Below are 27,318 nucleotides of genomic sequence, written 5' to 3'. Positions count from 1 at the left end.
TAAATGAAGGAGTGAGCTGTGCAGATATCAAGGCAAAGAGCACCAGGCAGCATCCAGGCAGTGAGAACAGCAAGTGCAAAGGTCCTGGGGCAGCGGGGGCAGCTTACAAAAGAGTTGACTGGAGGTTAGGAGGTCAGAGGTCCTTTTATTCACTCATCCATCATTCAACAGTGGCTACTACTGTGCCTACTACGTGCTGGGAATGCAAGGATGGAAACGTCCATGCTGTGAAGGAACTCAGCGTAGCTGGGAAGATATAATGAAGAGGATGACAGCTGATGCACGGTGCTCACTGTCGGGCACCCTGTATGGATGATGCATCTGCTCTTAACAACCCCATGAGGTAGACCCTCTTACTGTCCCCATTTACAGAGGAGGAAGGCACAGAAAGCTGGGTACCATATCTCGGGTGAGGTCACACCACTAGTCCATGGTACAGCGGGGCTTCAAACACAGTGGTTTAGCTACCAGGCTTCTGCTACACACACTGCTCTGCCACTTCTCCCACTGGTGATGAGTATATGGTGAAGGGCATGAATAAGGGGATCTGGGGACAGAAAGGACAGCTGACCAGCCCAAGGGACCGGACAGGCTTCACAGAGGAGGTGCTAATGAGCTAGGATGTATGAGATGAAACGAGTCCCAACCCACACATAATCTATTATAGGTTCATGACGCCTATCATGCTTTGCTTCTGTCATTCCCTCCACAAGTCTCCCTCCACATCTGTGTGCTGGTAAATGTTTAACAACTGGATTTCTGGGAGGGGGAATGTACGCACGTATATAAGTACATGATTTTACTGATTTAAGGATGTGTGTGCACAATTTACATATAATAATAAATTACACAGTACTCTGTATTATAAATTCCATATAGCCAATGCCTTCACTGCATCTCTGGCGTCTCACTGAATGCCTTCATTGATTTTTGCCTTACTCTTGAAGACATAGCCAATGAATGTAGCTCCTACATGAAGGCTCACTAATGCTTCCGTTTACGTGAACATGCGAGATGAAATGAAACAATGAAGACATACGTTGGAACTTCATGTGAGAAACTTTGCTGAATCAGATAATGGTTTTCAAAACCTTGAAGAATATTTTCTCAATTTTTAATGTTATTCTCAATATAACAGGTTAAACAGTTAAAGTTTAACCTGTATAATTAACACTGTCTCTGTCACTGTCTAGATGACATCCAGATGCTCTATGAAACATTAAATCAAGCCCTAGTGGGTATTTGCTGATTTCCGTGGTGTAAATGCCCCATTGTGGTCAATTTCAACCTACCAACATCATGTTCCTGGAAGTGGAATTGGGAAAGATGCACAGCAGTAACACATCAATACACAGTATTCCCACCACGTAGATAAAAGAGACATAAAGAACCTTAAGAGAACAGGTATTAGTAAAACGCACTCAAAATTAGTAAATAATATATTTTGTTTTAAATGCCACATACCTTTACATGTAACATAATCAGCTTAATTATAAGTTCATGCAGTTTGACTTTTTTTTTGTCTTCTTTTTTTTTAAGCATTTTTATTTTTATTTTTTAAAACTTTTTGGCTGCACAATGCAGTATGTGGGATCTTAATTCCCCGACCAGGGATCGAACCCACACCTCCTGCATTGGAAGCATGGAGTCTTAACCACTGGACCGCTGGGGAAGTCCCTGTCTTCTTTTTTTACACATATTTTTGTTGTTGTAATTTGACTTTAAACAGCTGTGTTTAATTGCCAGCTCAACTGTTTCCTACAAATGTGACAATCGGCTCTGGGCCACCATTCCTGGCCCCCAGCCCCCCACTCTTCTCAGTCCTCCTGGCCCGGCACAAGGGCCACTCTTCAGTGAAGCCCGCCATAGTGCTTCGTGCCTTGCTGATAACACACGTTTGATCCCACTTTGCGTTACAATCATTTAATGTTATTATGTGGAATGTATCTGAATCCCCAGCCTGATGATGAGTTATGCTGACACTGGCACAGGTTACAGCACTCAGGGCCTGCCTCAGTCACCTTCATAGAAGGAATGTGAGGCTGAGAAGGCCACGTCGTCACCGCCCCACCACTTCCTCCAGGAGGAATGAACAGACGGACACAGGTGGCAGGATGAGCAGGGCAAAGGCTTGCATGCAGTCCTTGACTGAGGCTACAGATTTCCCACAAAAATATCATAAAGAATGGCTATTTGGGGATAGGTTGCAGGCTCTGGTCTGTGATAATCTAATGCCTGCAGGACAAGGGTCTGGCTGCCTCGGGACCCAGGAACCCCAGGAGGGAAAGCTAGGCTTTCTAAGCCAGAGAAGGTAATCTAAAAAGAATTTGCTGTCAGGTCCTCCTGTTTTTATCCCAACTAGGCTTTGCAAACCTTTTTTTTAATAATGAATGAGAGGGAAGCAAAGTGGGCATAGACAGTGCATTCCGATAGCCACTGTCTCAACTCTTTTTTGGAAAAAGGTGGGGTACAAACCCCAAACTGAACCTGTAGGAGTTTAGATTCCTGAAAGCCTCTGAGGCGGGGGAGTTCATGGGTAGGGAAATTAAGACTCCACACAGAAAACACAGTTAGGGGGAATTCCTTGGTGGTCCAGTGGTTAGGACTCGACGCTCTCACTGCCAAGGGCCTGGGTTCAATCCCTGGTTGGGGAACTAAGATCCCACACGCCACATGGTGTGGCCAAAAAAAAAAAAAAAGAAAAAGAAAAAACATTATATAAAAAAAAGAAAACACAGTTAGGGAGGAATGGGGTTGCTAGTGAATCTCTGAAGCTTTTATAAATGATTGCACTAGATATCACAAAACAATAAAAGCAGCCCCAAATAAAGCAGATGCCAATGGCAGTGTACATTTATCAACTCAGTACAGACCATAGCCTGTGCAGTTGATTTCAACTTATCACTTGCTGGGCAGAACCTGCTCTGCACTCCCTCCCAGTAGCTGCAGCAAGATGCCTAAAAATGCACTTGTGAGGACCACACACACACAATGAGAGTTTCCTCCCCTCTCTGATTTATACTCCTTGATTTGCACCTGCCTGGGCCCCATCTCTCATCAAAGCCCTGCTCCCTCCTCCCCCATCCCTGCTCCCAGGAGCCACCAGAGGGCAGTTTTAAAGGACGAGCTTCTTCTCTCCTTTATCTTTTATATCTTCACATCTTTATCTGGGGCCTCACTGCACAGCCTCCACTCCTGCCCGGCCGTCTGGTCCATCTTCCTTTCCTCATCATCCCCACTCATGCAAGTTCCAACGTTCTCCTGGTTACATCTCCTGCTTTTGCTTGCCCTCCATCCACTTCCATTTTCCTTTGAGGAGCTACTTCTCTCCCGCTCCCAATCCACACAGACCTGACCCCAACCCTGGCTCCAAAGGCAGACACACTCTACCCTTGGGGACACAGAGATAGTCAAGGCAAACAACCCAAGTTGTTATAAATATAGCCAAGACAGGACAATGACCTTTACCCCTGGGATTCTGCTGGACCTACTAAGAAAGTAGCACTCTTTCTGCTGGGGTTGCTAAGTTAGTCGGAAGAAGAAGTAAGCATGAAGCTGCTGGAGGTATCCTTGCCACCACTTGAAGAGAGCTTACCTGAGACATGCAGAGAAACACTCCCTAAGCACCTGGATCCAGACACGCCTGAAGCACACCCTAGATATTTCCATTATATGAGCCAACAAATTATCCGTTTCTGGTATTGTTTTTGCTTAAATCAGTTTGAGTGGAGATTCCATCCCTTGCAACTGACAGAATTCTGATTTGTACAAGGTTCAGGGAAAGGTACATAACTGGGGTTGGAGAAGCAGTTCTACAGGTGTTTGTTCGTATATATAAACAAAACTCACCTACATTCAAAAACTACTATACACCTTTTAGGTATGTAAGCTCAGTAAAGACAAAAATACAAGGTAGAATCAGGGAAGGGGAAAGACAGGTGTTTTTGTTTGACTGAAAAAACGATAAAACACCTGACCTAGGATGGCTACAGCAAAGAAGGGCACCTGCTAGGTTACCATGGTGAAGAGGAAAGGGTGGGCTTTCAGGGCCCGGGGGACTCACCCTCATCAGTGATGGTGCCGCTGCTGGAGCCCCCGCTGCTCTTGGACTGCCGGTGGGATGAGGAGGAGGACACGGAGGACTCGGCCGCATGCCCTTTGGGAGAAGGTGAAGGCGTGAGGGTGGGGGAGGTGCTTTTGGAGGTAGTGGAAGTTCCAGACGGAGGCCTTTTGCTCGTCTCCAGTTTCTGCTGAAAAGAATAAGACAAATACAATTTTGAGCCCAAATCAATTGAGTCCTTTGTCCATTGGGAGGGAAAACAACTCCTTCATACCAGGACTGGTGAGATTTGGGGTTTCTGCATTTACTCTTGACCTGTGACTGAAATTTTAGAATCCAAGCTATAAGCCCTCTTTATCTGTCTCTGTATGTCTGTGTGTCTGTAGTTTAGAAAGGCCTTTATCCTTCATTGTGTAAATGTGTAATATTTTCTTATTTCCAGAGGGTATTAATAAATTTGATTATGAAGTCAAAAAAAAAAGAATAAGACAAATACATAAGCCAACATCTGGAGGGTAGACATGATTCAAACAGACACCCACAACAGGGAACACGGGGGATATTTGACTCAACAAGATATCTAACCAGGACTATGACATCTACTTAAGAAAACATGCAAAGCAGAAACAGTATTATCAAAACAGTTACAGGAAAATCCTCCCCTGGAGCAGAGAGGCAGGGAATGGGATGGAAAAAGTGGCACATAAGGAGCCAGAAAACCCGGGTCCTAGTCCTGCCCCTACAGCTGCAACATTGTGTCCTTGGCTGAGTCCCCTAACCTCTCAGTTAACCAGCTCTAAAATGGAAGTGTGGCTTATTACAAACGAAGGCCCATCCTGCTCTTCATGTTTCTTCATCTAAACCAGTCACTTCTAACCTTTCACCACAGAACACTTATTATTTTTCCTTTGTGTGTGTGTTGCACACAAAAAGCCCTTCTTATTTTGAAATACTTTATTTTATTGAAGTACAGTTGATTTACAATGTTGTGCTAGTTTCAGGTGTACAACATAGTGATTTGGGTAGGGTTTTTTGACTTTATATTCCATTATAGGTTATTACAAGATATTGGGTATAATTCCTGGGACTATACAGTAAATCCTTGTTGCTTATCTATTTTATGTATAGTAGTTTGTATCTGTTAATCCCATACTCCTAATTTGTCCCTCCCTGCCCCTCTTTGGTAATCGTAAGTTTGTTTTCTATGTTTGTGAGTACTCTTAGACTTACAATTATGGAAACTAAGAAATTAACACTGGGACAGTATCAGCTAAACTACAGACGGTACTCAAATATCACTGGTTGTTACACTGATTCTTATTCTGGTCCAGGATCCATGCTGCATTGACTTGTTAGGTCTCCTTAGTCTCCTCCAATCTGTGAAAACTCCTTGGTCTTGCCTTGTCTTTCATGACCTCGACACTTTTGAAGAGTCCTGGTCAGGTATTTGTAGACTGTCCCTCAATTTGGGTGTGTCTTATTTTTTCATAATTAGATTTACGTATGGATTTTGAGGTTGATGACCACTGAGGTGATGTGCCATTCTCAGTGCATCACACCAGGAGATACAAAGTATCAGTACCCTATCACTGATGCTAGCCTTGATGACTTAGTTAAGGCGGTGTCTGTCAGGTTTCTCCATTGTGAAGTTACTATTTTTCCCTTTATAACCAATAAATATTTGGGGAGACATTTTGAGCTAAATACTTTGTTTTTTCTTAAAAGTTTTGCCTGCTAATTTTAACATTCTTTGGTGCATCTTCTCTGGACCAGTTACTACTGTGATGTTCTAATGGTGTTTTGCTATTTCCCTTATTCCTTCCACATTTATTACTTGGAATTCTTCTGTACAGAAGACTTGTTCCTTCTCCCCCGATTTATTTATTCAGTTATTTATTCATATCAACATGGGCTTGTGGATATTTATTCTCTGGGTTATAATCCAATACTACTGTTATGCCCTGGTCCCTTTTATTGGAGGGTGCTATTTAGAAACCAAAATCTGGATAGTAGGTTGCTCATGGCTACTGGGATATCAGTGCTTCTAGGTCCTCTCAGTGAACAGAGCAAGGAAATATATGAAGTCTACTAACCCATGCATACACACATAGCTCTACAATAAGTATATTCCTATGTCTATCAATCTGTGTATATATGTATATTTATGCATACATTCATACTGATTCATACTGATACCTCTGACTCCAATCCAGTGCCCACAGGATTAGTTCTAGCATTTCCCCTTTGACTCAATCTCTGACAGTTAAAAACTGGGCTCATTATCTATAATATATTTACTTATTTGTTCAACCCTAGTATATATATAAAGGGTATATGTACACAAAAGGTATATATATGTAAAGTAGCTTCACAACTGCTAGACCATAATGACTGCAAAAAAAAAAAAAAACTAGGATGAATTGGGAGATTGGGATTAACATATATACACTACTGTGTATAAAATAGATAACTAACGAGAACCTGTTGTATAGCACAGGGAACTCTACTTCACTTTGCTGTACAGTAGAAACTAACACAACATTGTAAAACAACTATACCCCAATTAAAAAAAAAATCAACTAGAGTACAATGCTTTTGTACAGTTCTTTTTGTCTTTACTTTACTCTTACAATATCCATTTACATGTTTTCTCCCACCTCCTATAGTGCAGTTATGTCATTCACTTGTAATACAACTAGATCTGTTGTCATAGTCTGCGTACATCCTTAGGTCCTGGTTGATTTTTTAAAAATTTGCATACAGTAAAAATAACTGTTGTGTACAATTCTACAGGTATTGATAAATACGTAGAGTTGTGTATCCACCAACAGAGTACCATATGGAACAGTTCCATCATCCCCCATATTCCCTTGTGCTGTCCCTTTCTAGTCAACCCCTCCCCCCATCCCAACCCATGGAGATAACTGATCTGTTTTCCATCCTTACAGTTTTGCCTTTTGTATACTGTCGTATAAATGGAATCAAACGATATGTACACTTTTTTGTCTGACGCAGCATGATGCCTCTAAGATTCATTTAAGTTACTGTATGTGTCGGTAGTGTGTTCTTTTCCATTGCTCAGTAGTATTCCATGGCATGGATGTTACCACAGTTAGTTTACACATTCACCTGTCATGAGATGTTTCTAGTTTGGGGTGTTTATGAAAAAACTGCTGTAAACATTCACAAACTGATTTTTGTATAAACAGAAGTTTTAAAAAATTCATTTGGGTAAATATCTAGGAGTGAGTGAGCCAGGTCACATGCTATATGTATGTTTAGTTTTATAAGAAACTGACAAACTTTTTCAAGGCGGCTGTATCATTTTTGCATTCCCACCAGCAACGAATGAGAATTCCAGTAGCTCCACATTCTCACAGCACTTGTAACTTAATTTTTTTTTTTTTAATTTTAGGCAGTCTAATAATAGGTGTAGAGTGCTGTCTCATTGTGGTTTTAAGTAGCATTTCCTAAATAATGATGTTGAACATCTTTTCATATGTTTACGTGCCATCTGCATATTTTCTTTCATGAACTATCTATTCAGATACTTTGCCCATTTTTAAATTTATTGGTTGTTTTCTCACTGTTGAGTTTTGAGAGTTCTTTATTCTGGATACAAGACCTTTATCAGATACATGATTCGCAAATATTTTGTCTAGTCTGTGGTTTGTCTTTTCATTCCCTTAATGCTGTCTCTTATAGACAAAATATATGAATTTTCATAAAGTTGAATTTAACATTTTTTTCTTTTATGGATCATGCTTTTGGTACTATATCTTAAACTTCCTTGCCAAATCCAAAGTCACACAAACTTTCCCTAGAAATTTTATAGTTTTTCATTTTGTATTTCAGTCTATGATCCATTTTGAGTTAATCTTTGAATTAGCTGTGAGAAATATGTGAAGGTTCATTTTCTTGCATATTCAATTGTTCCAGCACTATTTGTTGAAAAGACTACCCTTTCTTTGTTGAATTGCCTTTGCACTTTTAAAAAAAAATTCAGTTGACTATTCTTTGGCCTCTCTATTCTGTTCCATTGACCTATGTGTCTGTCCTTCCCTAATACCATTCTGTAGTTTTATAGTAAGTCTTGAAACTAGGTAGTATGATTCTCTTTTTCATAATTCTTTTGCCTATTATAGTTTCTTTGCATCTAAATATAAATTTCAGAATCACTTTCTAGGCCTCTACAAAAAGAGCTAGCTGGGATTTTAATTGGGATTACATTGAATCTATAGATCAAATTACAAAAATATTGATATCTATTTATCTAAGCTTATTTGATTTATCAATGTCTTGTGGTTTTCAACCTATAGATTCTGCATATACTTTATTAGATTTATACCTAAGTATTTCATTCTCATAATACATTTTCATATAATTTTATTTTCATATAATACATTTCAAATGTATTGTAAATGATATTTTAAGTTTCATATTTTAAAAGTCTAACCGTTCTAATTGTTCATCGCTAGTGTGTAAAAATACAATTGAGACTTTTGTATATTGACCTCGTATCCTGAGACCCTGCTGAACTCACTTCTTAGTCCTAGGAGCTTTTGTGTAGATTTTTTTGAGTTTTCTAAGCAGACAATCATATCATCTAAAAATAGAGATAGTTTTCTTTCTTCCTTTCCAATCTGTGTACCTTTTATTTGTTTCTTACCTTATTACACTAGCTATAGTTTTCGGTACAAAGTTGAGAGACTTGGATGTGAGAGACAACATCCTTATTCCTGATCTTAGGCGGAAAGCACTCAGTCTTTCACCATTAAGTATGATGCTAAGTACAGGTATCTTATATGAGGTCCAGGAATTTCTTTTCAATTCTTAATTTGCCAGAAGTTGTGATCATGAATGGAGTTTGAATTTTGCCAAGTGCTTTTTCTGCATTTTATTCTTTAGTCTGTTAATATGGTGAATTACTCTGACAAAGTGTTCTTTTTTTGGTATTTATCCTATTTAGTGTTCTCTGAACTTCCTGGACCTATGGTTTGGCATCTGTCACTAATTTGGGGAGAAATTCTTGGTCATTAAAAAATACATGTATATTCCTTCTGCACCACCATTCTCTCTCTTTCTTCAGGGGTTCCAATTACTTGTATGTGAGAGTATTTGACATTATCTCACAGCTTTTGGGTGCTCTGATTTTTTTCTTTTGCTTTAACTTCTTTTTTACTTTGTGTTTCAGTTTGGGTAATTTCTATTGCCCTATCTTCAGGTTCACTGATTCTTTCCTTGGCTGTGTCAGGTCTACCGAGGAGCCCATCACAGGCATTTCTCATCTCTGTTACATGTTTTCTATTTCTAGCATTTCCATTTGATTGTTTCTTATAGTTTCCATTTCTCTGCTGAAATCATTACTCATAGGATCTTGCATGCTGTTCAAATTTTCCACTAGAGCCTTTAACATATTAATTGTAGTTCTTTTAAATTTCCTGTCGCATAATTCCAACACCTGTTTCACATCTACGTCAGATTCTGATGACTGCCTTATTTCTTGGGAGTGTGGTGTTTCTTGCCTTTTTGTACGTCTTATAATTTATGCTAAAAATTGGACATCTCATATAGAATAGTAGACACCATGACAAATAGTTTTCCTGCCTGGAAATGGGTACACCTTTCCTTCTGCTAGGCCTTTAATGCTCCTTCGAGCTAACTACAACCCAGAGTGGAAAAAGAAATCCCTTTCTTAGGTTTTAAAAGACTTTGTCAATAAGCTGCCTATATTATTAATGAATTCTTCCTTCTGCTTTTTCTATAAAGACAGACATTCCATAATAAAGCTTCTGGTTAAGCAGGAGATAATTGGTATGTCCCTAAGAAACAGATCTATCCCAGCCAAGAGCAAAGAAACACAATACTCTAGGCCTTGTGTGCAGCATTATTGGGGAGGGAGCAGATAAATATAAAATTTGGGATGCTCTGAAATATTTGAACCATTCCTCTCATCCCCAGTGTGGCAGATTGATCATGTAATGGCATCATCTCCACCCCTCCCTGGATCAATACCCTTTGCTACGTAACTCTGTGTGGTCTCCTGCAGTGGGTGTGATGACTTAGTTACTAGACTGGTTTTCAACTTATGCCTTTGACTGGTGCCATTAGAACATACCCAAGCTTGCTGTGGACATACATGGCCCTGTTTTTTTGGTCACCCCAGCCAAAAGCCAAACATCCAAGTGATCCCCTCAGACCAGAAGAACTGCCTAGTTAAGTCAAGACTAAACTGCCCAGCCACAGATTTGCAAGCAAAAGAAATGCTTTCTGTTTTAAACCACTGTGCTTTCGGGTGGGAATAGAAAGCTGATACTCCCAGTGGGCCTTCGGGCTTCCTGAGATCTGGGAAGTGTTGAAGCATACTCTGATCCCACTCCCCCCAATTCTGTGTCTCCTAAGGCACACTTCATGTGAGAAGCCATGCCTTACAAATATCCCACCATCACAGGGGTGCTTGTTTTAAGCAAAGTACAAAACCCAGATTCAGGAGGCTCATGTTTTGAATACTAATTTCTAATTCTTCCTAAAGGAGTCTTTGAAAAGCACTTCATGTCTCCATTTTGCTGCTGGAGCCTTTGACAGAAAGCCCACTCCTGTGTCCTTTGGTTTAGGGCAGTGGTTTCTAAGAACTTGGGCTGGACTGGCTGCAACACTCTCTGGGGAGAAAAACAGATTCCCCTAACCCTACCCTAAAAGTTTCATTCAGTTATGCTGTGTGGAACCCAGTAATCTGAATTTTTAAATAGCTCCCCAGGATTACAGCATATTCTTATGTTAAGAATATCAGGTGATCATTAAACTGAATCATTTCCCCAGTCTTCTGTTTCCTGAATGCATCTTTAGACACAATTTCCTTTCATCAGAATATACTTGTATACAGATTAAATATGATAGGTGCATCCAAGTGAGGTAATAGTTAATATAATTTATAACTTAGATGCTTACCTATTTCCAACACCAATTAAAGGAAGCTAACAATATATAACACATCTAATAAGATCATCAAAAGAGAAACAGAAAATTTCAGACAACAGAGAAGAGGAAAACTATATCAAAATTCTAGAGTAGCAGATTTACCTTAATGAGTAGCTGAGTTTCCTAGCAGCAAAGGCAAAAAGTGAAATATGCTAATTATAGAATTCTTACTATCTGATGAAATAAAATGTATTGAAGTATCAGTAGAGACATTTTTTTCTGCAGAGCTGAATTCTAAAAGGAACTTAATGACATAAATCCTATTACACAAGTAATTTTGAACATAATAGAAAATATGCTAATGTATAGAGAAATTTTTTCTGGAGTTATATTGTAAAGAAACTAATTACACAGGTCCAACTGCATAAGGGACTTTGAATAACAAAAAGAGTTGTATAACCAACAGTGGTTGGGCAGAAAATAAAGACTATTTCTTATACATCCATTAAGACATCAATCTCTGGAGGCACTTCTGGGCAAAGGTCCAAGGGTGAGGCCTTCAGACGATCTAACTTTTCTCAGGGAGAAAGCTTAAGACATCTAGAAAATAAGATGAAGAGCGGGGTTGTGCCTGGACTTGGGGTCCTCTCAGAGGAGGAAATGGGCTATACTGCCCCACTGCGGGGCACCTGGAGAGCCATCTGGTAAAGGAGCCAGTTCACACTCATGACTAGGAACCCACACTCTGGGGGCTCACTCCATTAATCAGCCCAGGAGGAGGGACTCAGGAGATGGAGGGGGCAGATTCTGAAGACACTGGAAGACCTCCCCTCCCAGAGGCACGTGGGGTTTTCCACGCATTGCAAATCCCACAGTTTGCTACCAACGTGGTGAATGCTCTGGGGCTGCACTAATGGAGGAAAGGTGCCAGAGCAGGGAGGTGAGTCCCTGGCTCTGTCCTGCCCACCAACCTTCCTTTAGCTCCTTTCCTACACCACACTCTCATCTCTGGCGCTCTGCACGTGCCGTCCCCTCACCCTGGGACAGTCTCCCCCTTGCCCCACCCTTGCCCCTTTCATCTGGCACTTCATCCTTCAGAGCCCTGTCTAGATGTCACTGACGCCCTCAAGCCTCGGCAGAAACCCAGCCGTGCCCCACAGCGTCCTCCCCTCTCCACGACAGACCCTACCACGCCAGTGTGAGACGGCTGTGTCTGTAGTGACACCCTGAGAGCGGTCACCAAACCCCTGGTTCACTGCTGGATCCTCACTGCTGGCAGTGCCAGGCACAGAGCAGATGCTCCAAAGATGTGGACAGTGGATGCATAAGGAAGGAGTACAAATACTACTGCTACGACTGTCTACAGTAAGAGCTGACACTTACACAGGCGTACCAGGTACCAGCCCCATTCTAAATGCTAAAGTGTGAGGCTGCGATTAGAACCCAGGCAGTTGCTCCTGAACCCACACTCTGAACCCTTTTGCTCTAAATCCATGAACAAAAACACGTGCCGTGTGAGGCTGGATGACCAGTACAGGGCTGCAGAACTTAGTGCTCACCCCGGCATCACACCGCACCTCAGCACCCCTCCCACCTGGAGGGATCCTGGAGATCGGGCGAGAGGTGAACACACGTGTGCAGGAGACCAAGGGCACAGGGTATGATCTCGGCAACCACCCTTCTCAGAAAGCCCAGGTGCAGCCAGATGGGAGGTTTAGTCCTATGCCATGACGGTGGCACTGCCTGTGCTCCCCAGGCGTGGACCATGCTAGAACAGGACCTGTGAGCGTCAGAGGAGCAGACGGAAACAGAACAAGCACCTTGCCACCAGGAACACTGCCGCCTGCAGAGGAGACCAGGAGCTCAGACGGGCTGGAGCCAGGCGCTGGCCCAACAGGACTTGACTGATGGCTGGGCTTCTGCTCAGATAATCCGGCTGCTTTTTTCCTCTGGGCAGCGATCTGGGACAGAACACTGTCTATGCTGCCACCTGAGGAAACAGGAATAGGAATGACTGCCTGGGTCCAGAGCACTGCAGTGCGGGCGGTGGACATCAGGTGCCGACCTGGCTGGGCCGGAACCCCATTTCCCAGACCCCTGCCCCTGGCTCTGGGTCAGGGCTAACCACAGGAGGACTGTGCGTGACAACTGGTAGGTGGACGGCCGTCAAGGCTCCAGTTTGTCCTCACTTTCCCCCGAGCCACTGCCGGTTCGGTCAGCCGCCAGCGGGCACAGACAACACGCCCTGCCCTGGGCTCCCCCAGCAGCCCCGCTGCAGTGCCTGCCAGCTGCTGCACATGCTGCCACGCCAGGGCTCCTCTGCCATCGTCCAGCCCCCGCTTCTGGATCTCTACACCCCCAGCTACTCCCACAGTTGTGTCAATAACTTTCTCACTCCATAATACTCAGGGGGTCAGCCTCCCCGACTGAATCCTGATTGCCAAGTTCCCTCTCCCTGTTTCCCCAAACCTACCAGCAACCTTGAATTATTACGAAGGAAAAGGGGAAAGTGATAATATCCAGAGCACGGGCGGGCACTAGAGGGAGAACACTGATAACTAACATTCATAGAGCACTTACTAGGTGGCAGGCACTGCTGTAAAGCCATTCTCGAGGGCAAAGTGTAAAGCTTCAAAAACAGGCAAACCCACTGACCCCGCCACCCTGATTCAAAGGCACTTACATTAAGCAAATCACTAAGCAAGCAGGCCAGCGCAGAGCTACGGAGCCATTGCTTAGAGCGGGATCTACAAGAGCAAAAATCTAGAACAGCCTTGGTGTTCAACAAGAGGGAACTGGTGAATTAAAACTGACACCTCATATGAGTGGAAGGCTGTTTGGTTATTTAAAAGATGCTGTAGCTACACGTGTATTGGCATAAAGAGGTGTTTACAGCATGGTAATGGGTACAAAGAGGAAAAAGGTTACAGAGCAGACTATACTGGGAAGTCAGCCTGCCTGCGTGCAGGTCCTGGCTCTGCTACTTCGCAGCTGTGTGACCCTGGCCGAGTTATTTAACTCCCCTGAGCCCCAGTTCCCTCCTCTGTAAAGTGGAGAGAACACCTCACAGGTTGTTGGAGGACTGAAGGAGCTAGTCTATCTAAAGGGCACTGTGCCTGGCACACACTAAGTGCTTAATAAATTATTATTATGCTTTCATAAATATGCATTAAAGTACTTTGCGAAGATATACACCAAAATGTTAACAATGATCCCTAGTGGGTGAGATTATACTTCCTTTTTTTTTTTTTTTCTTTACCTGGTTTTCAAGCTTTTCCATAAGAAGCATGCATTCCTTATGTAATGGCATAAAGCAGGGTGCCTTCCTGCAAAGCTGGCTTTGGTTAATCCTGGATGCCCTCGGGGAGGACTAGAAAATATCCTGTAACCAGCCTCACTACCTATTCCCATATTCTGGTGTTTTGTTTTGTTTTTAATAGTATTTACTATCATCAGATTTTAAAAAAAATTATCTGTTTATACCAGAATACAACTTCCTACAGAACTGACTTTGAATTTTTTATTGCTAACTGCTCTATCGCCTAGACATTGCCTCACATCTAATAAGTGGTCAACAATATTTGCTGAAAGAATATGGTAAGCAAATGTAATGATGTGAAAAAAATTAAAATTTAAGAAAAAGAAAGTATGCCAATAAGCCCAAAATAACTGTGGGGCAATCTGCTTTGAGTCTTAATTGTCTCTGGGCAAATCTGCTGTGTGTCTCTGGGCAAATCTGTCTCCCACTCTGAGCTTCAGTTTCCTCATCTGTTCATTGAAGGGTCAGGATGAGAAGATATCTAAGGTTGAATCTTCAGGGATTTTAAATACCACAAAACCACCATGTATTTCTCTTAGTTTCTTGTAAAATTTTCCAAGAAAATAAAGCATTATAGACTATTTCTTCCCCTCCCCTGCTCTAAGAAAATGCATAGAAGAAACTATGAATTGTGAATTCACTGAAAAATCCTTTAGGCACATCAACGAGAAAGACAGGCTGTATGCAGTGGTCTCTAGGACTGTCCCCAGTTCACACCCTCAACCCCAAGGGATCTTCCCACCTCCCCAGAGTGGCCTGCCTGGGTACCCACCTGAACGGTTGTGCAGCTCCCCACCGTGCCTGTTCATGCCTCCTACCCCACTGGAGCCACCAGAAGAATGAGGTGAGTGGTTGAAGTTTCCAGAATTGGCGGGAGAGGCTGGGCTTCTGGAGAGAGACGGAAATTTAACTGGCCTGACGGGAGTCTGCAAGAACAAGAACAAGGTGGATATCACAGTTAGGGTTTGCTGTTCATTCCTTCCGATGCACAGATCACAGTGGTGAGGGACCTGGAGTTCAGCTGGCCCATCCCAGCCGGTGCCTGCATCCACTGGCACGTCCTTGCCCACCGGTGCTCATCCTGCTAGGAGTCCCCCAAGGGACGGCAGTTCACATCTATCTGCTGACAACTTGACCGACCATTAACTCAGGCTGAGCACCTGTGACATCGTACAGGTCACCCACCTGCTCCCACGTGGTGGACTAACGTAAACCCACTCTGTCCATTTTTGAGTACCTCCAGCCACCAGGCCCTTGGTCTCCAACTAGTGATTTGGTATTACGACAGTCCAGGGAGGCAGCAGCAAGCAATGGGGGTCAGACAGAGACGGTGGTCCTGAGGTTCTCCCATCACTCGACACAAAGCGGCAGGGTCAGGTCCTAAATCCCTGTCCTCAGTTTGCCCATTTACTGTATCTACATTGTCTACAGTCTACACATATGGAGATCAGCTCCCACAACGAGAGGGACTACCTCAGTACATCACAGAGACACACTGAGGGCCACCAAGTCAGAAACCACTGTGGTCAAAAGGATACAAGTCACACTTTCTGGCTGCAAGAAAATACTAGTAGCACACATAGTTGCCTCCCAGTGTTGAGCTTGGTCCTGGACCTGTGCAATGTAGTATGGAACTTGATTAGAGGCCAAGAACCTGATTTCTGGTCCCAGCATCCCTGCCCCAACTTGGCTGGGTGACCTTCAGCAACTGATTTCCCTTCTCTGGGCTGTTTCCTCATCTACTAAAGGGAAGGGTGGATTAGATCAGGTCTTCAACCTGTGTTCCAGGGAGAGGGACTCCCATTTTCACTCCATTCACTCTAACATTTTAATCTGCTTACATATTAAGTTCTTTGGTAGGGTTTCATTAGACAAAAGAATATCACTCATTTAAAAGAAAATAAAAAGCTTCAGCCCCCGCCCCTGGATTAGTGGGTCTCAGGTCCCTTCTGCCTGCAACACATCACAATGTCAGTGAGTGGTGATGTGTAAAGCATGTCAGCTGGACAACTTACGGTGTCTGTGCTCCCGCCGCCCACAGGTTGCCCCCTGCTGGCTCTCTGGGACCGCACAGTCTTCATAGGGTCTGCCTTCCCGTTGTGACATGTCCGGGACCGATCCGAGCTCCACAGCTCAAAGCTGGAAGGAGGTAAGAAAGGGGGGATGACTGCCTTCAGCTTGTCGCTTGGGAGTCTGGTGAAGGGGGCTCCATTCCGAAGCTGAAAAAGACAGGCTGTGGGTTAGGCAAGCTCCAAGAGGGCTCCCGACTCTGCAAGGAAGACTCCAGGTTTCCCCTGCTTCTCAGAGAACGGCAGCACTACCTACCCCTCCACCCAAGCCAGAAACCCACATGATGTCCTCAGCTCTCTTCCCAGCAACCAAGCAATTCCCACATCTGCTCTGCTCCAACTCCCAGGTTCTCTTGCGTCTGTCCACAGCAGAAACACACAACAGGGGCGGGGAGTATGGAGAGTCGTGGGGTAGCCAAGGGGTGATACGTGTGCTGTGATGGGGCAGCACAGGGGAGGGGCCACCTCTCCCTGCAGGTAGAGAGGGCATCTTGTGGGTGGGGGGGGGCACTTGAGCTGAGCCCAAAGGACAACAGAGAGGTTGGGGGAAAGGGCACTGCAGACCGAGGGAAGAGAATGTGGAAAGGCCTGGAGGCAAGAGTAGCAAGACCAGTGTGCAGAATTGCAAGGACACTGGTGTGACCAGAGTTGGGGGTTTCAGGAGAAGGGGATGAGGGTACTGGAAGGCCCAGGCTGGCTCTCTGTGAACCCAGCCAACCCTCCCATCCCCCATCCCACCACCTCCTTCCTACCCCAGCCACACCTCCCACTGTTGACATTTTAAACTGCAATTTAAGTTTTGAAAATGTGATTTGGGGTCAGTATAAAATCCACACAATGATGACTGGCGGATTGTCAAGGAAAAGCTTTCACACAGTCCAAGCTAACTTTAATTAAGAAAAGACAGTGAACTTGGTGCCAGATGGTGCTTTGCAGGGAAGGGCATACCACAGCTAAACCTGCCTCGGGGGCCAGGCAGGTGGGCACCTCCGCAAGGATGGCTGCAAACGCCCACTCAGCAGAGCACCGTGGCCATCCTCCATCTGCCACGGGGCAGGCAGGCACATTGGTGCCCCCTAGAGGGCATGAGGAGGTGGGACAGGAGAGCAACAAGATGGGAGGGTGGGCATCCTGGGTTCCCACCCTGGCTCTGTCCTGCTTTTCTGAGAGTCTGTGAATAAGGGCTGTCCCCTCTGGACCTCGACAACCTCATCTGCTTAAGGGTATTCATCAGAGCTGTTAAAACAATGAAAAACTAGGAACCCCAAAGTCCAGCAGGTCAGTCTTAGATAAAGAGATGAGGGCACAGTCCCATGATGGAATGTTCATCCTGCAGCCATTGGATGTGACGGGACCAAAGAGTGTTTCTGACACAGAAAAGATGGTCATGACAAATTGTTAATACACCAGGTTCAGCACAATATGGGGAAGATAACAGTGCCTGACCTGGCATGGTTGTTGGGGATATTAAGTGAGTGAATATATATAAAGTGCTGCAAATACTTAATAAGCATTTGGCTGGTACATACTTAGTGCTGTGTTAAGTATTTGTTTACTATATATAACACGATATCATATTCACAGATGTGAAAAAATGATTAGGAAAAATACTCAAAAGATATATGCCACAAAATGTCAATCATGATTATATCTGGATTTGTGATCAAGGGCAATTTTATTTTTCTTTATACTTTACTGCATCTTCCAAAATTTCAATAACAGCATTTCTGTCTTCATACTGAAAGTAATTATTGCTATTTAATAACATTATCAAATGTTGGGTGGTACAAGTCCCACAGTCAGTGTGCAGACACCAATTTACACCTATTACACAGCAGGGCAGAGCGGGCAGATCCTGGTCAGGGCTCCGCAGGTCCTGGGGCAGCTTAGCCTTTTAGGGGCTCCTCTGCTCCCTTCTTCTCTCCAATACTGCCCTCTCCTGGCCAGCCTCCAGATTAGGGCCTCAGAGCTAAAGGGACTTGAGCCCAACTCCAACCAGGAGACTCTCACTTCAGAGAAGAGAAATGAAGCCCAGAAAAGTGAGGTAACATGTCCAAGGTCACACAGTAGATAAATGAGAGCTCATTCTGGGCCAGCCACTATGTTAAGAACTTCCTGGGGATGATCTCATTTAAAAACCACAACCATGAGAGATAGCATCCCCTAAGTAGAGGAGGCTAGCTATCACCTAATGTCCATCCCCGATATCTTCCTCAGCAGACACACCTGATATTTAGATGGGCACACGACCACTCGGAACAAAGACTTCATTTCCCAGCCTCCTGTGCAGTGTGAATAGGCCATGTGACTAAATTCTGGCCCATTTAATGTAAGCAAAAGTGATATGTGAGTTTCCAGGAAACTTCTTTAAAGACACCTGGCATGTGCCTATGGTCACCTCTTCTCCCCTCATCTTTCCTGTCAGCTGGAGTGAGGTAGTAATGGACAGAGCTCTGGCAGCCATCTTGGACCAAAAGGTGACCTTGGTAGTAGTAGCCATGGCTGGGAGACCAACAGGTAAAAGGAACCTAGGTCCCAAACTCTATGGAACAATGAACTAGTCTTGAACTTCACTTACTTGACAGAAATGTGATGCTGTCATATATTTATGCCAGTTATTTGGGGATTTTCTGTTACTCATAGCTGAACCTAATCCTGATACATCTCTAAGTTATAGATGAGGAAACTGAGGCCTCTCTCAGGCTGGAAACACACCCTCCTCTTTGACTCCTCTCTCCTTGGCTTTCCATAACCAAAAGGGTGAGTTCAATGTCACCCATCAATTCCTATCCCTACAAGGCCCCTGTCCTCAGTACTGCCTCCCTGAGAACATGATCGGGGATTACCTCTGGCTGCTAAGCACCAGCACAGCCTTACCTGCAATTCAGGGCTGGCATCTGTCCTGATTTCTCGGTGCCAGAGATATACCCACCGTTACACATTTTGATATCAACCCCATCTGTAACCACCACAGAGAAAGACAAATGTCTACATCCCTACTTAGAAATCAATCCCCTAATGATTGGTAGAGACCTGAAATGCTTTTAGAAAAGCCCCACACTCACCATGGTTGTCAATAACACATCTTCCTTTTCTCCTCTTGTGCTCCCAGGACCTGAGAAACAAAAAGAAGTTTCCTGAAATGACCCCCCCGCAAAGAGTTCACGTCATGAAGACAAGTGACCAGGTCAGCCTTCATCCTGGAAAACCAATTCTCCTGAGTGATTAAATATTTAATAATAATTGGTATTCTATATCTGAATAGAAGGAAAGCACTTAAAAGGTATCTTAGAGTGTGTTTTCAGCTTTTCCATAAACCACTGTCATGCTGGGTCAGACAGTGGTACCTCCAGCTCAATAGTCTGTCTCAAACAGTGGTGCCAAAGGATCTAGTCTGGGTGTGGGAAGTCTGACTGTTAGAAGGGATCTGATCTAACTGACGTCCCAACCAGTGTGGGAATCTCCTTCAGTGCCCTGGCAAAGTCATCCAATCTGTTGAATACCTCCAGTGGTGGGGAGCTCACTAACCCCAGCCCAACCCTGGTAATTCACTCTATTTCAAAACACTGTCAGTGCAAGACCAATCACATTCGGCAGGTGGGAAAATCACCGATCGAAGGCAAGAGAGAGGCAGTGACTGGCCAGTGGTCTCTCAACAGGGCATATGGGACAGGAGCCTGGGACTCGTGCCACCAGCTTCCCCATTCTACCACACTAACAACAGTTATGTCCCTTCTTTGCCAGACCAGCCACTCTGCCCCAGTGTCACATTCCAACAGCATCTCACCTCTGGCATCAGCCCAGGAGGTGGGACAAAGGGAAGAGGATGAGGGCAAAAAGGTTCAGGGTTTGACTATTTTGGAAATTCTACCACACATGCAACTTCTTCTTACCATTGTCTTTGGTCGTGGGGGTCACATCGGGGAGCCCAGAGCGGCTCATCTTGTCTGGGGGGGGCGCCCTCATTGTGGAGTCCAGTGCTGGCTCTGGCTCATCACAGAAAGGCAATGGCTGGTTGCTGGACAGCCCACGGGGCAGTGTCTGCATCAGTTTGAGCTTCCGGAACCGATTGGACATTCGGTTCCACCAGGACTGCCAAGGAAGTGCAGAGCAGAGGTCATGCCCCAAGAACACCTAGCCCAGGGACGGTGACCACACTCCACACGTGTTTCCCCTACCCCCTCCTGGGCCCACTGCAGGCATTACCAATCAACCATAGCACCCTTTCCCAAAAGCCATGGTTCTCTCTAAATCCTTCCTGACCCAGCCCTTAGGGGGCCTTTCCAATAGGCTGGAATTGGCAGTGAACCCTATTTGCTAACCCTCTTCTAATCAATCTCCTTATTGCACAGATAGAGAAACACAGACCCAGGGATGTCAACTTGCTCAATGTCTTACAGTCAAACAGGGACAGACAGATGGACACAGAGGCAATGCCAAACACCTTAACATCTATTACTGCATAACCTCCTTCTCCCTACTCCAGTAACAGTGTGAGAGGTGTCAGGGTGTCCACACCAAGGCCTGGACCATCTGCTCCTGTAGCTGATGCCTTCCCACCTAAAGAGAGGACAGGTGCCACCCCTAGGGTGTCTACATAACCCCACGATAGCTCAGAGGTTACTGGCACAGCGTCAAAGGGAGGCTGTGAGGGCCTGGCCTACAGAGATGGCAGTGAGGCAGGAATGAAGAGATCTATGCAAACAACACTGTGAGGAAGAATCCAGGGGCCTGAGTGAGTGACGAACATGAGAAGAATGCTAAGTCTGCAGATCTGAGAAGGTGCTGGAACCCCAGCCAGGACAAGGGAAAAAATAATTTTGATTTCCAACAAGCAGAGCAGGGCTGTGAGGGTAAGAAATTCAAAGAGAGACATTCAGCTTGCAGTTTAGAAATAGGCAACTGGAGCTTGGTTTTGAGGCTTCTAGAAGAAGCTGACGGGGGCCTGTGGACCGCAGGGAGATCCTAGAATGGTGCAGTCAGCAAATACTTTCCACACTAAAGCACAGGCCACAGACAGATGGCCTGGAAGAAGAGGTGTTCAAGGTTGGCCAGCTCAGTACTACATCATGCAAAAAAAATGTTTAAATTCCCTACATTTACAAATTGTGTCTCTGCATCAAAATCTGGGTTTCTAGTTTCTCCTGAAAAAGATGGGAGCATGTGGCAACATGGACCCACATACTTGCAAAGCAGCGACTAAGGCCACTAAGTGGTTACGATCACCCCAGTTTTCCCTGGTCCCCAGCGTTCCCTATTGTTCACCTTCAGCTTACTTCCTGACCCTACTGGGCCCCCCACCCCAGCCTACACCAGCCCTGGGTAACAAGGAAGCGGCAAGCATCTCCCCCCTTCACCCATTCTGGCCTGGCTCTCTGACGCCATTTAAGACAAGAAAAGGCAAACCTTAAGTCCGCCTTTGTCATCAGGCAGCACTGGGACACTCCAGGGCTGTCGGACCTTCGAGTGGGGCGGGGGTGGTGAGTGGCTGGGCCGGCCTTTGTCTTTATTCACCTGCATGCAGACAGATGCCAGCAGTCGAACAAGTTCCGTGTCTATGGACACAAAAGGCAGCATTTTACCTGCAAATATGTCTGTCGGGCCATGGGGTGGGGGCCCAAGATGACCCCCATCAGCCTGAGAACTCAGCACCACAGCTCCAGAGCCTGTGTTACTCCAGGATCAAGGTGTCCCTGCCTCTCCACTGGCTCTTCAAAAGGTGGCAAACAGGTGAGCAGGGTTTAACCCACTTAACCAGAAATAAAAGCCAGAAGTCCTGTCCTACCAGGAAGGCAGAGGGGTGGTGGGTTTAAAAAAGTACAGGCTCAGGACTTCCGTGGTGACGCGGTGGTTAAGAATCCGCCTGCCAATGCAGGGGACACGGGCTCGAGCCCTGGTCCAGGAAGATCCCATATGTCGCAGAGCAACTAAGCCCGTGCACCACAACTACTGAAGCCCGAGTGCCTAGAGCCCGTGCTGCGCAACAAGAGAAGCCACCGCAATGAGAAGCCCGTGCACTGCAACGAAGACCACTTGCTGCAACTAGAGAAAGCCCGTGCACAGCAACGAAGACCCAACGCAGCCAAAAATAAATAAATAAATTTATTAAAAACAAATAATAAGTAAAATAAAACAGCTGTTGTTTAGAAAAAAAAAAAAAAAGTACAGGCTCTACAGCCAGATGACCGAGGTTTGAATTCTGCCTCTGTTCCTCCCTGGCCACGTAACTGCAGGTAGACTAAGAGGTGACATTAGTATCACCACATAAAGGTATCTGGAGGATTTGAGGTAGTTCCTAACATACAGTAAGTGCTTAAGAAAGGTTAAGTAGTATTAGTTATTATTAACTCAACTAGGCTATTGAAAAAACAACAAACAGGACTGAGAAGAAAATACTACCAACTATTAATATGCTTTTCTCTTGATGACTGTTTCCTTTTTTTCTCTCCAAGTGTTCAATAATAAGCATGTGTTTCTTTGAAAATTTCAGGCAAAAACTTCATTTTTAAACCCACTAGGAAAAAAAAAATCCATTGGGGTAGATTGTTTTATTGGTAAAGGGAGTGGGGGAGAAGGGGTGGGGCGGGAAGAGACACAGGGAAAGAGACGAGTCTTTCAGAGGAAAGCATGTGTGCGAGGAGCCCGGGGTCCCCGGGAGACTGATTCCGAATGATGTGAACCCTAGGCGCGTGAGGAGCGAGATCACTGCACTTGGGTGGAGGGCCCTACCTCTCTAGCAGGGCTCAAGTCTTCCCAGACTCCGGGCCCCTCCCCTCTACAAGCAGACGAGAAGCTCTGCTTCCCTCGCTGCTCTTCCAGGATACAACAGGACCAGCACGTATCTTTGATGCGTGGGGCCCGCAGGAGGGGAGGGTGGTGAGGGAGGTGTTGCTGGCGGTGAGGAATGGCACTCGGCCTGCCACCTCCACAGCTAAGGGAGGCCGCAGGAGTCCCTCCACCGGACACTGAGGAGGCAAAGTCCTCCCCTCCACCGCCAGCTGGTTAGAATCCGGCTCAGGGCTCAGAGCCTGCGGGCCAGGAGGGCCTCCCAGCTTCTCCCGCTCTGGGCTGAAACTCCGGGGTCACAAGAGAGACAATAGGTAAGACAGACCCTGCCCCCTGAGCTGGCTAATTGGAAGCCCCAGGTCCCAGAGGAAGGCCTGTCAAAGTGGGGGAGGGTCTGAAGTGCCAGCTGGGGGCTTAGTAATGGCGACACCTCCAGCACAGGACCCTTGACCTGGAGCCTCCACCTACACAATTAAGCCACGGGGGTCACTGCTTCGTCTGATTCTGCTCATGAGAGGGGCCTGTTTCCTCCTGAGTCAATCAGGTTCTGGCTGGGAGCACAAATACCAATCTAGGATTTGTGCGGACTGCCAAGGCCTTCCCTCCTGGACACTCCCAGAAGGCTGGAGCCGAGAGAGGCCTCAGGGACTACCTGGTCCCAGCTCCGCCCTCCTTGGGAGGAGCGAAGACTTGCCTGAGGCTGTGTGGGGAGCTCTGGGAGTTTGAGAGTGGCTTCCCCCTTGAATAAGCAAGTGCTTAATCACAGGTGATTATCTCGATTTCCAGCCAGAGAACCCGGCAGGCTTAAAACTCTTTTCCAGAAACAACCCACCAGGATCACTCAGCAGCATCACTAGGTCAAAGGCCGTGTACCCGTTTTTTGCACGAAGAGTGACATCAGCTCCTTGGTTTAGCAGATATTTGACAATCTCCTTGTTCCTGTGGAAGAGAGAAAAAGCCAGAGTGAGACCCACTGAAAGGGAAAGCACGGCCTTGCTTCTGGGCAACATGAGTGGTGGCTTTAACTACAGCAGCATCTCTGCACCTGTAAAAGGGCTTGGAAAGCTGTGTCTCCCAGCCCTTGTTCCCTACACTGTGGGCAGCCATGACAGAAATCAAAGCCTGAGTGATCCTTCCACAATCAAAACAAAAACCAAGGGCTCTGCCCCAAAAGTACTGGCCCCCAGGACCACATGCAGGCCCTGCCCCTCCAGCCCCAAATCAGGACTCCTGTAGCTGAAACGTGAAGCCTCCTGCAGGCCAGGGTGTTTGATGTGGAAGCCTGAGGCCTATCAAATGAGGAAAGAAACCACTTCAAAAGGATGCAGGAGACTGCTCTGATCACCTGAAGCAGGACAAGGGTGGAGCCCCTAATTTGGAATCAGATCACTGAGTAGGTATAAGGCTGTATGCAGATCCCTGCCTCTTGGTCAAGCCCACCCCAAGGAGGAGGCATCCAGGAGGGCAGAGGGATGACTGGATGAGAAGGGATACAGAAGCACCAGTCAACGCTGACGCCTATTCAAAACGAGGGCTAGGACAAGCCTCACCATCAGACGAGAAGCCAGTGGTACAAATGGCCCATATTCATTCCCAACAGGGGCAACAGACGGGCTGCTATATACATCAATGTGAAACTCCAAAAGAACTAATCTGTTCGCTCAACTGAAACCAACCCACAGAAACTTATCTTTCAGTATAAAACCTTCCTTCTGCATGGTTTCTCATGGCCACAGGTGAAATTGTGTGCCAAGGCAACAGGAAATCTGGACACAAAGGGTAGGAATGCAGGATAGACTGAGCCTGCGTGGCTTTTAGTCTTTTTTGAGTGCCTCAACATCTTCATAATTGGGGGGCTTATCTGTAGCATCTCGGTACCAGAAACCCATGAGGAACCCTATTTCAGCCCGGGACATCTTAGCCTCCCCACTGAGGGAGTGGAGCTGGCACTCACCCGTGGTAGGTGGCCTGCATGAGGGCCGTCCAGCCATGCACGCTGTCCTGCTTGTCCACGTCAGCATGCCTCTCAACCAGTAGCTGCACCAGAGGCAGCTGCCCCATGACAGCTGCCAGCATCAGTGGGGTCGCCCCATCCCCGTTAACCAGATTCACGTGGTTGGGGTCTTCATCGGCAATCTCTTTGACCAGCTGGAAGTTTCCTGCAAACAGAAGCAGAAGCAGAAGTCCTGGTGATCCGTGGGCCTGGTACCGCAGGATTATTTACCCAGTGGTTTCATGTAACAGATGTGCTAAGCCAGCCTCTGCACTGGGCTACTGGGCATCGCAGGGGCTACAAAGGTGAGTCAGAGGTAGCCCGCACTCTCAAATCCTTCCGTCTACGAGGGATGGAGGCAAGCACACAAACAGCTTTACCAAAAGAGAGAAATGTTATTGATATCTTAAAAGAATGGTGATGAAGGGCAATGTGCACGCAGAAGGAGAGCTCAGGTCTCCCTGAGAGGTGAGGATAAGGGCGAGCTTCCTGGAGGTGGGGGTCTATTTCAGGAGAGGCAATATTAGGCTAAATAGCCCTTCATTACAAAGAGAGTGGAGTGGGTAGGTGGGCAGCCAGGCATTTTAGAGGTAAGTAAAAGCCAGGACATAGCCACAGGGTTTAGCCAGAGAGGCAGAGGGAGCCTGAGAGAGCAGTCTGGAATCTGTGTGTAAAACAGCATGACTACCAGACTCCAGGGTCTGAAACTCCCTGGGTGAAATTAGAGTCAGGAAACAACAAAATGCCTGTTTCTTTCTCAAATACTCTGGGTGGCCTTGAAAAGGACTATAAATATTAATTAGGTTGGAAAAAAATAGCACTGTATTCTTAAATATCCAAAAAAGATTTTCTAAAGCGCTTACCCATTTTCAGTGCATGGAAAATATCAGGTCGCCTTTTCTCCTCATCTGGGTAAACAAAGATTTTACAAGTTAACCACGGAAAGGTCTGAAACAACAGAAAAGTCACAAGGGTGTAATGACCCAGCCTAGCTTTAAAAATGATCTGCTTCTCAAAAGCAGTCTAATCAGAGACCTGAGATGACTCCAGCAGACTTTCTGGAAGGGCTATTGTCAAAGTGTCTGAAAATGCTTCAGACACAGACTGTGGGAGGTCATCTGGCCAAGAAAACATGAATGAGCAGACCATTTCCCGAACCCACAACTCATAAAGCAGCCATTTTTAGGCATTCCAAACTTTGGGATGGCCTTTCTCAGATAGAACGGAAAAGTATAGTCTTGGGAAAATCTGGATTCCTATGAAGATTTTAAAAAGAAACAATGATTCTTTTATTCTAAAAACTAAATGTACAACCATGAGGTAATTCCAGAGCAGAGGACCCCTGAGACACTGAGCAGCTAATCCCAGAGGAGGTCATGGTTGTGGCCACCAGAAGAGCCAATGCTAATATTTGCTTTCCTTCCCAAATAAGCAGCCATCTGAATGATTATGAAAGTCACCCCTACCCCAGACTTGCAGATGCAGCTCCCAGCAGGTGACTGCCCAGCTGATGTCTCCGTGCTGGGCCTTGCTGCGCCCACCCAGGGCTAGCCCCTCCCTCACCTGCTCTCTGTCATCTTCCTCGAAGCTTGGGCTAGCGGGTACCCTGCTCCTCCCTGTCAGAAAGCATCCATCCTCATGACCAGGCTCTTCGCTGGTGTGCACACGTAGGACTTCCTTTGACTAACTCCGGGGGGATGCAGCAGCTGCAGGAGGAAACCTGTGACTCTGGGCCAAATCCCAGATCAGCCCCCTCCGGCAGCTGGGAGGAAGGTGCCGCGTGGCACAAGGAGCACGGAGTCTGGAGTCAGAGTACCCGAATCTGAATGCATGTTTCCAGAGAGATCTGTCTCCTCATCATTAATGTGGGGACAACACACTAACATGGGGACCATGTGGTGGTTGCGGGGGTGGATAATATAGATGGGAATATGCTTCAGAAATTCTTAGGCTCTATTCTAAAAAAAAGGGCAATTTTTATTATCTTTCCTAGTGACCAGCACCCACCCCAGAAAAGGTACTAGTTAACTCCAGGGCTCTTATAAGGAAGTATACACAGGGCCATGGAACCAAGTGTCTAATTTTGCCTTTGAAATACTATTAAGAAATGATTCTGTATTTTGGTTTAAAAAAATATGTCTCGTTCCTTTAAGTGTTTAAGAGTCTAATTTGC

At 45.7% G+C, this 27,318-nt stretch overlaps 1 protein-coding gene across 5 annotated transcripts in view; it reads right to left on the bottom strand.

Moving 5' to 3' along the window:
• ANKS6 (ankyrin repeat and sterile alpha motif domain containing 6) overlaps nucleotides 1-27,318 on the bottom strand; it is a 68,743-nt gene that overhangs the window by 22,479 nt on the left and 18,946 nt on the right. For 4 of the 5 annotated variants that reach the window (XM_082468560.1, XM_082468563.1, XM_082468562.1 and 1 more), the window contains exons 3-12: nucleotides 26,009-26,053; nucleotides 25,107-25,311; nucleotides 23,985-24,091; nucleotides 21,773-21,921; nucleotides 20,260-20,458; nucleotides 19,432-19,481; nucleotides 16,313-16,516; nucleotides 15,070-15,223; nucleotides 12,799-12,968; nucleotides 4,064-4,250 (exon numbers count right to left, since the gene is read on the bottom strand). In XM_082468560.1, coding sequence (XP_082324686.1) covers nucleotides 4,064-4,250; nucleotides 12,799-12,968; nucleotides 15,070-15,223; nucleotides 16,313-16,516; nucleotides 19,432-19,481; nucleotides 20,260-20,458; nucleotides 21,773-21,921; nucleotides 23,985-24,091; nucleotides 25,107-25,311; nucleotides 26,009-26,053 — 1,470 coding nt within the window. The remainder of the gene's footprint in view (nucleotides 1-4,063; nucleotides 4,251-12,798; nucleotides 12,969-15,069; nucleotides 15,224-16,312; nucleotides 16,517-19,431; nucleotides 19,482-20,259; nucleotides 20,459-21,772; nucleotides 21,922-23,984; nucleotides 24,092-25,106; nucleotides 25,312-26,008; nucleotides 26,054-27,318) is intronic. The other variant, XM_082468561.1, reaches the window with a different exon arrangement.

The sequence above is a fragment of the Balaenoptera physalus genome (genome assembly GCF_965194825.1).
Source record: "Balaenoptera physalus genome assembly, chromosome: 7".
NCBI lineage: Eukaryota > Metazoa > Chordata > Mammalia > Artiodactyla > Balaenopteridae > Balaenoptera > Balaenoptera physalus.
The sequence above is the reverse complement of the archived record's forward strand: the minus strand, read 5'-3'. Positions and strand labels throughout refer to the sequence as shown.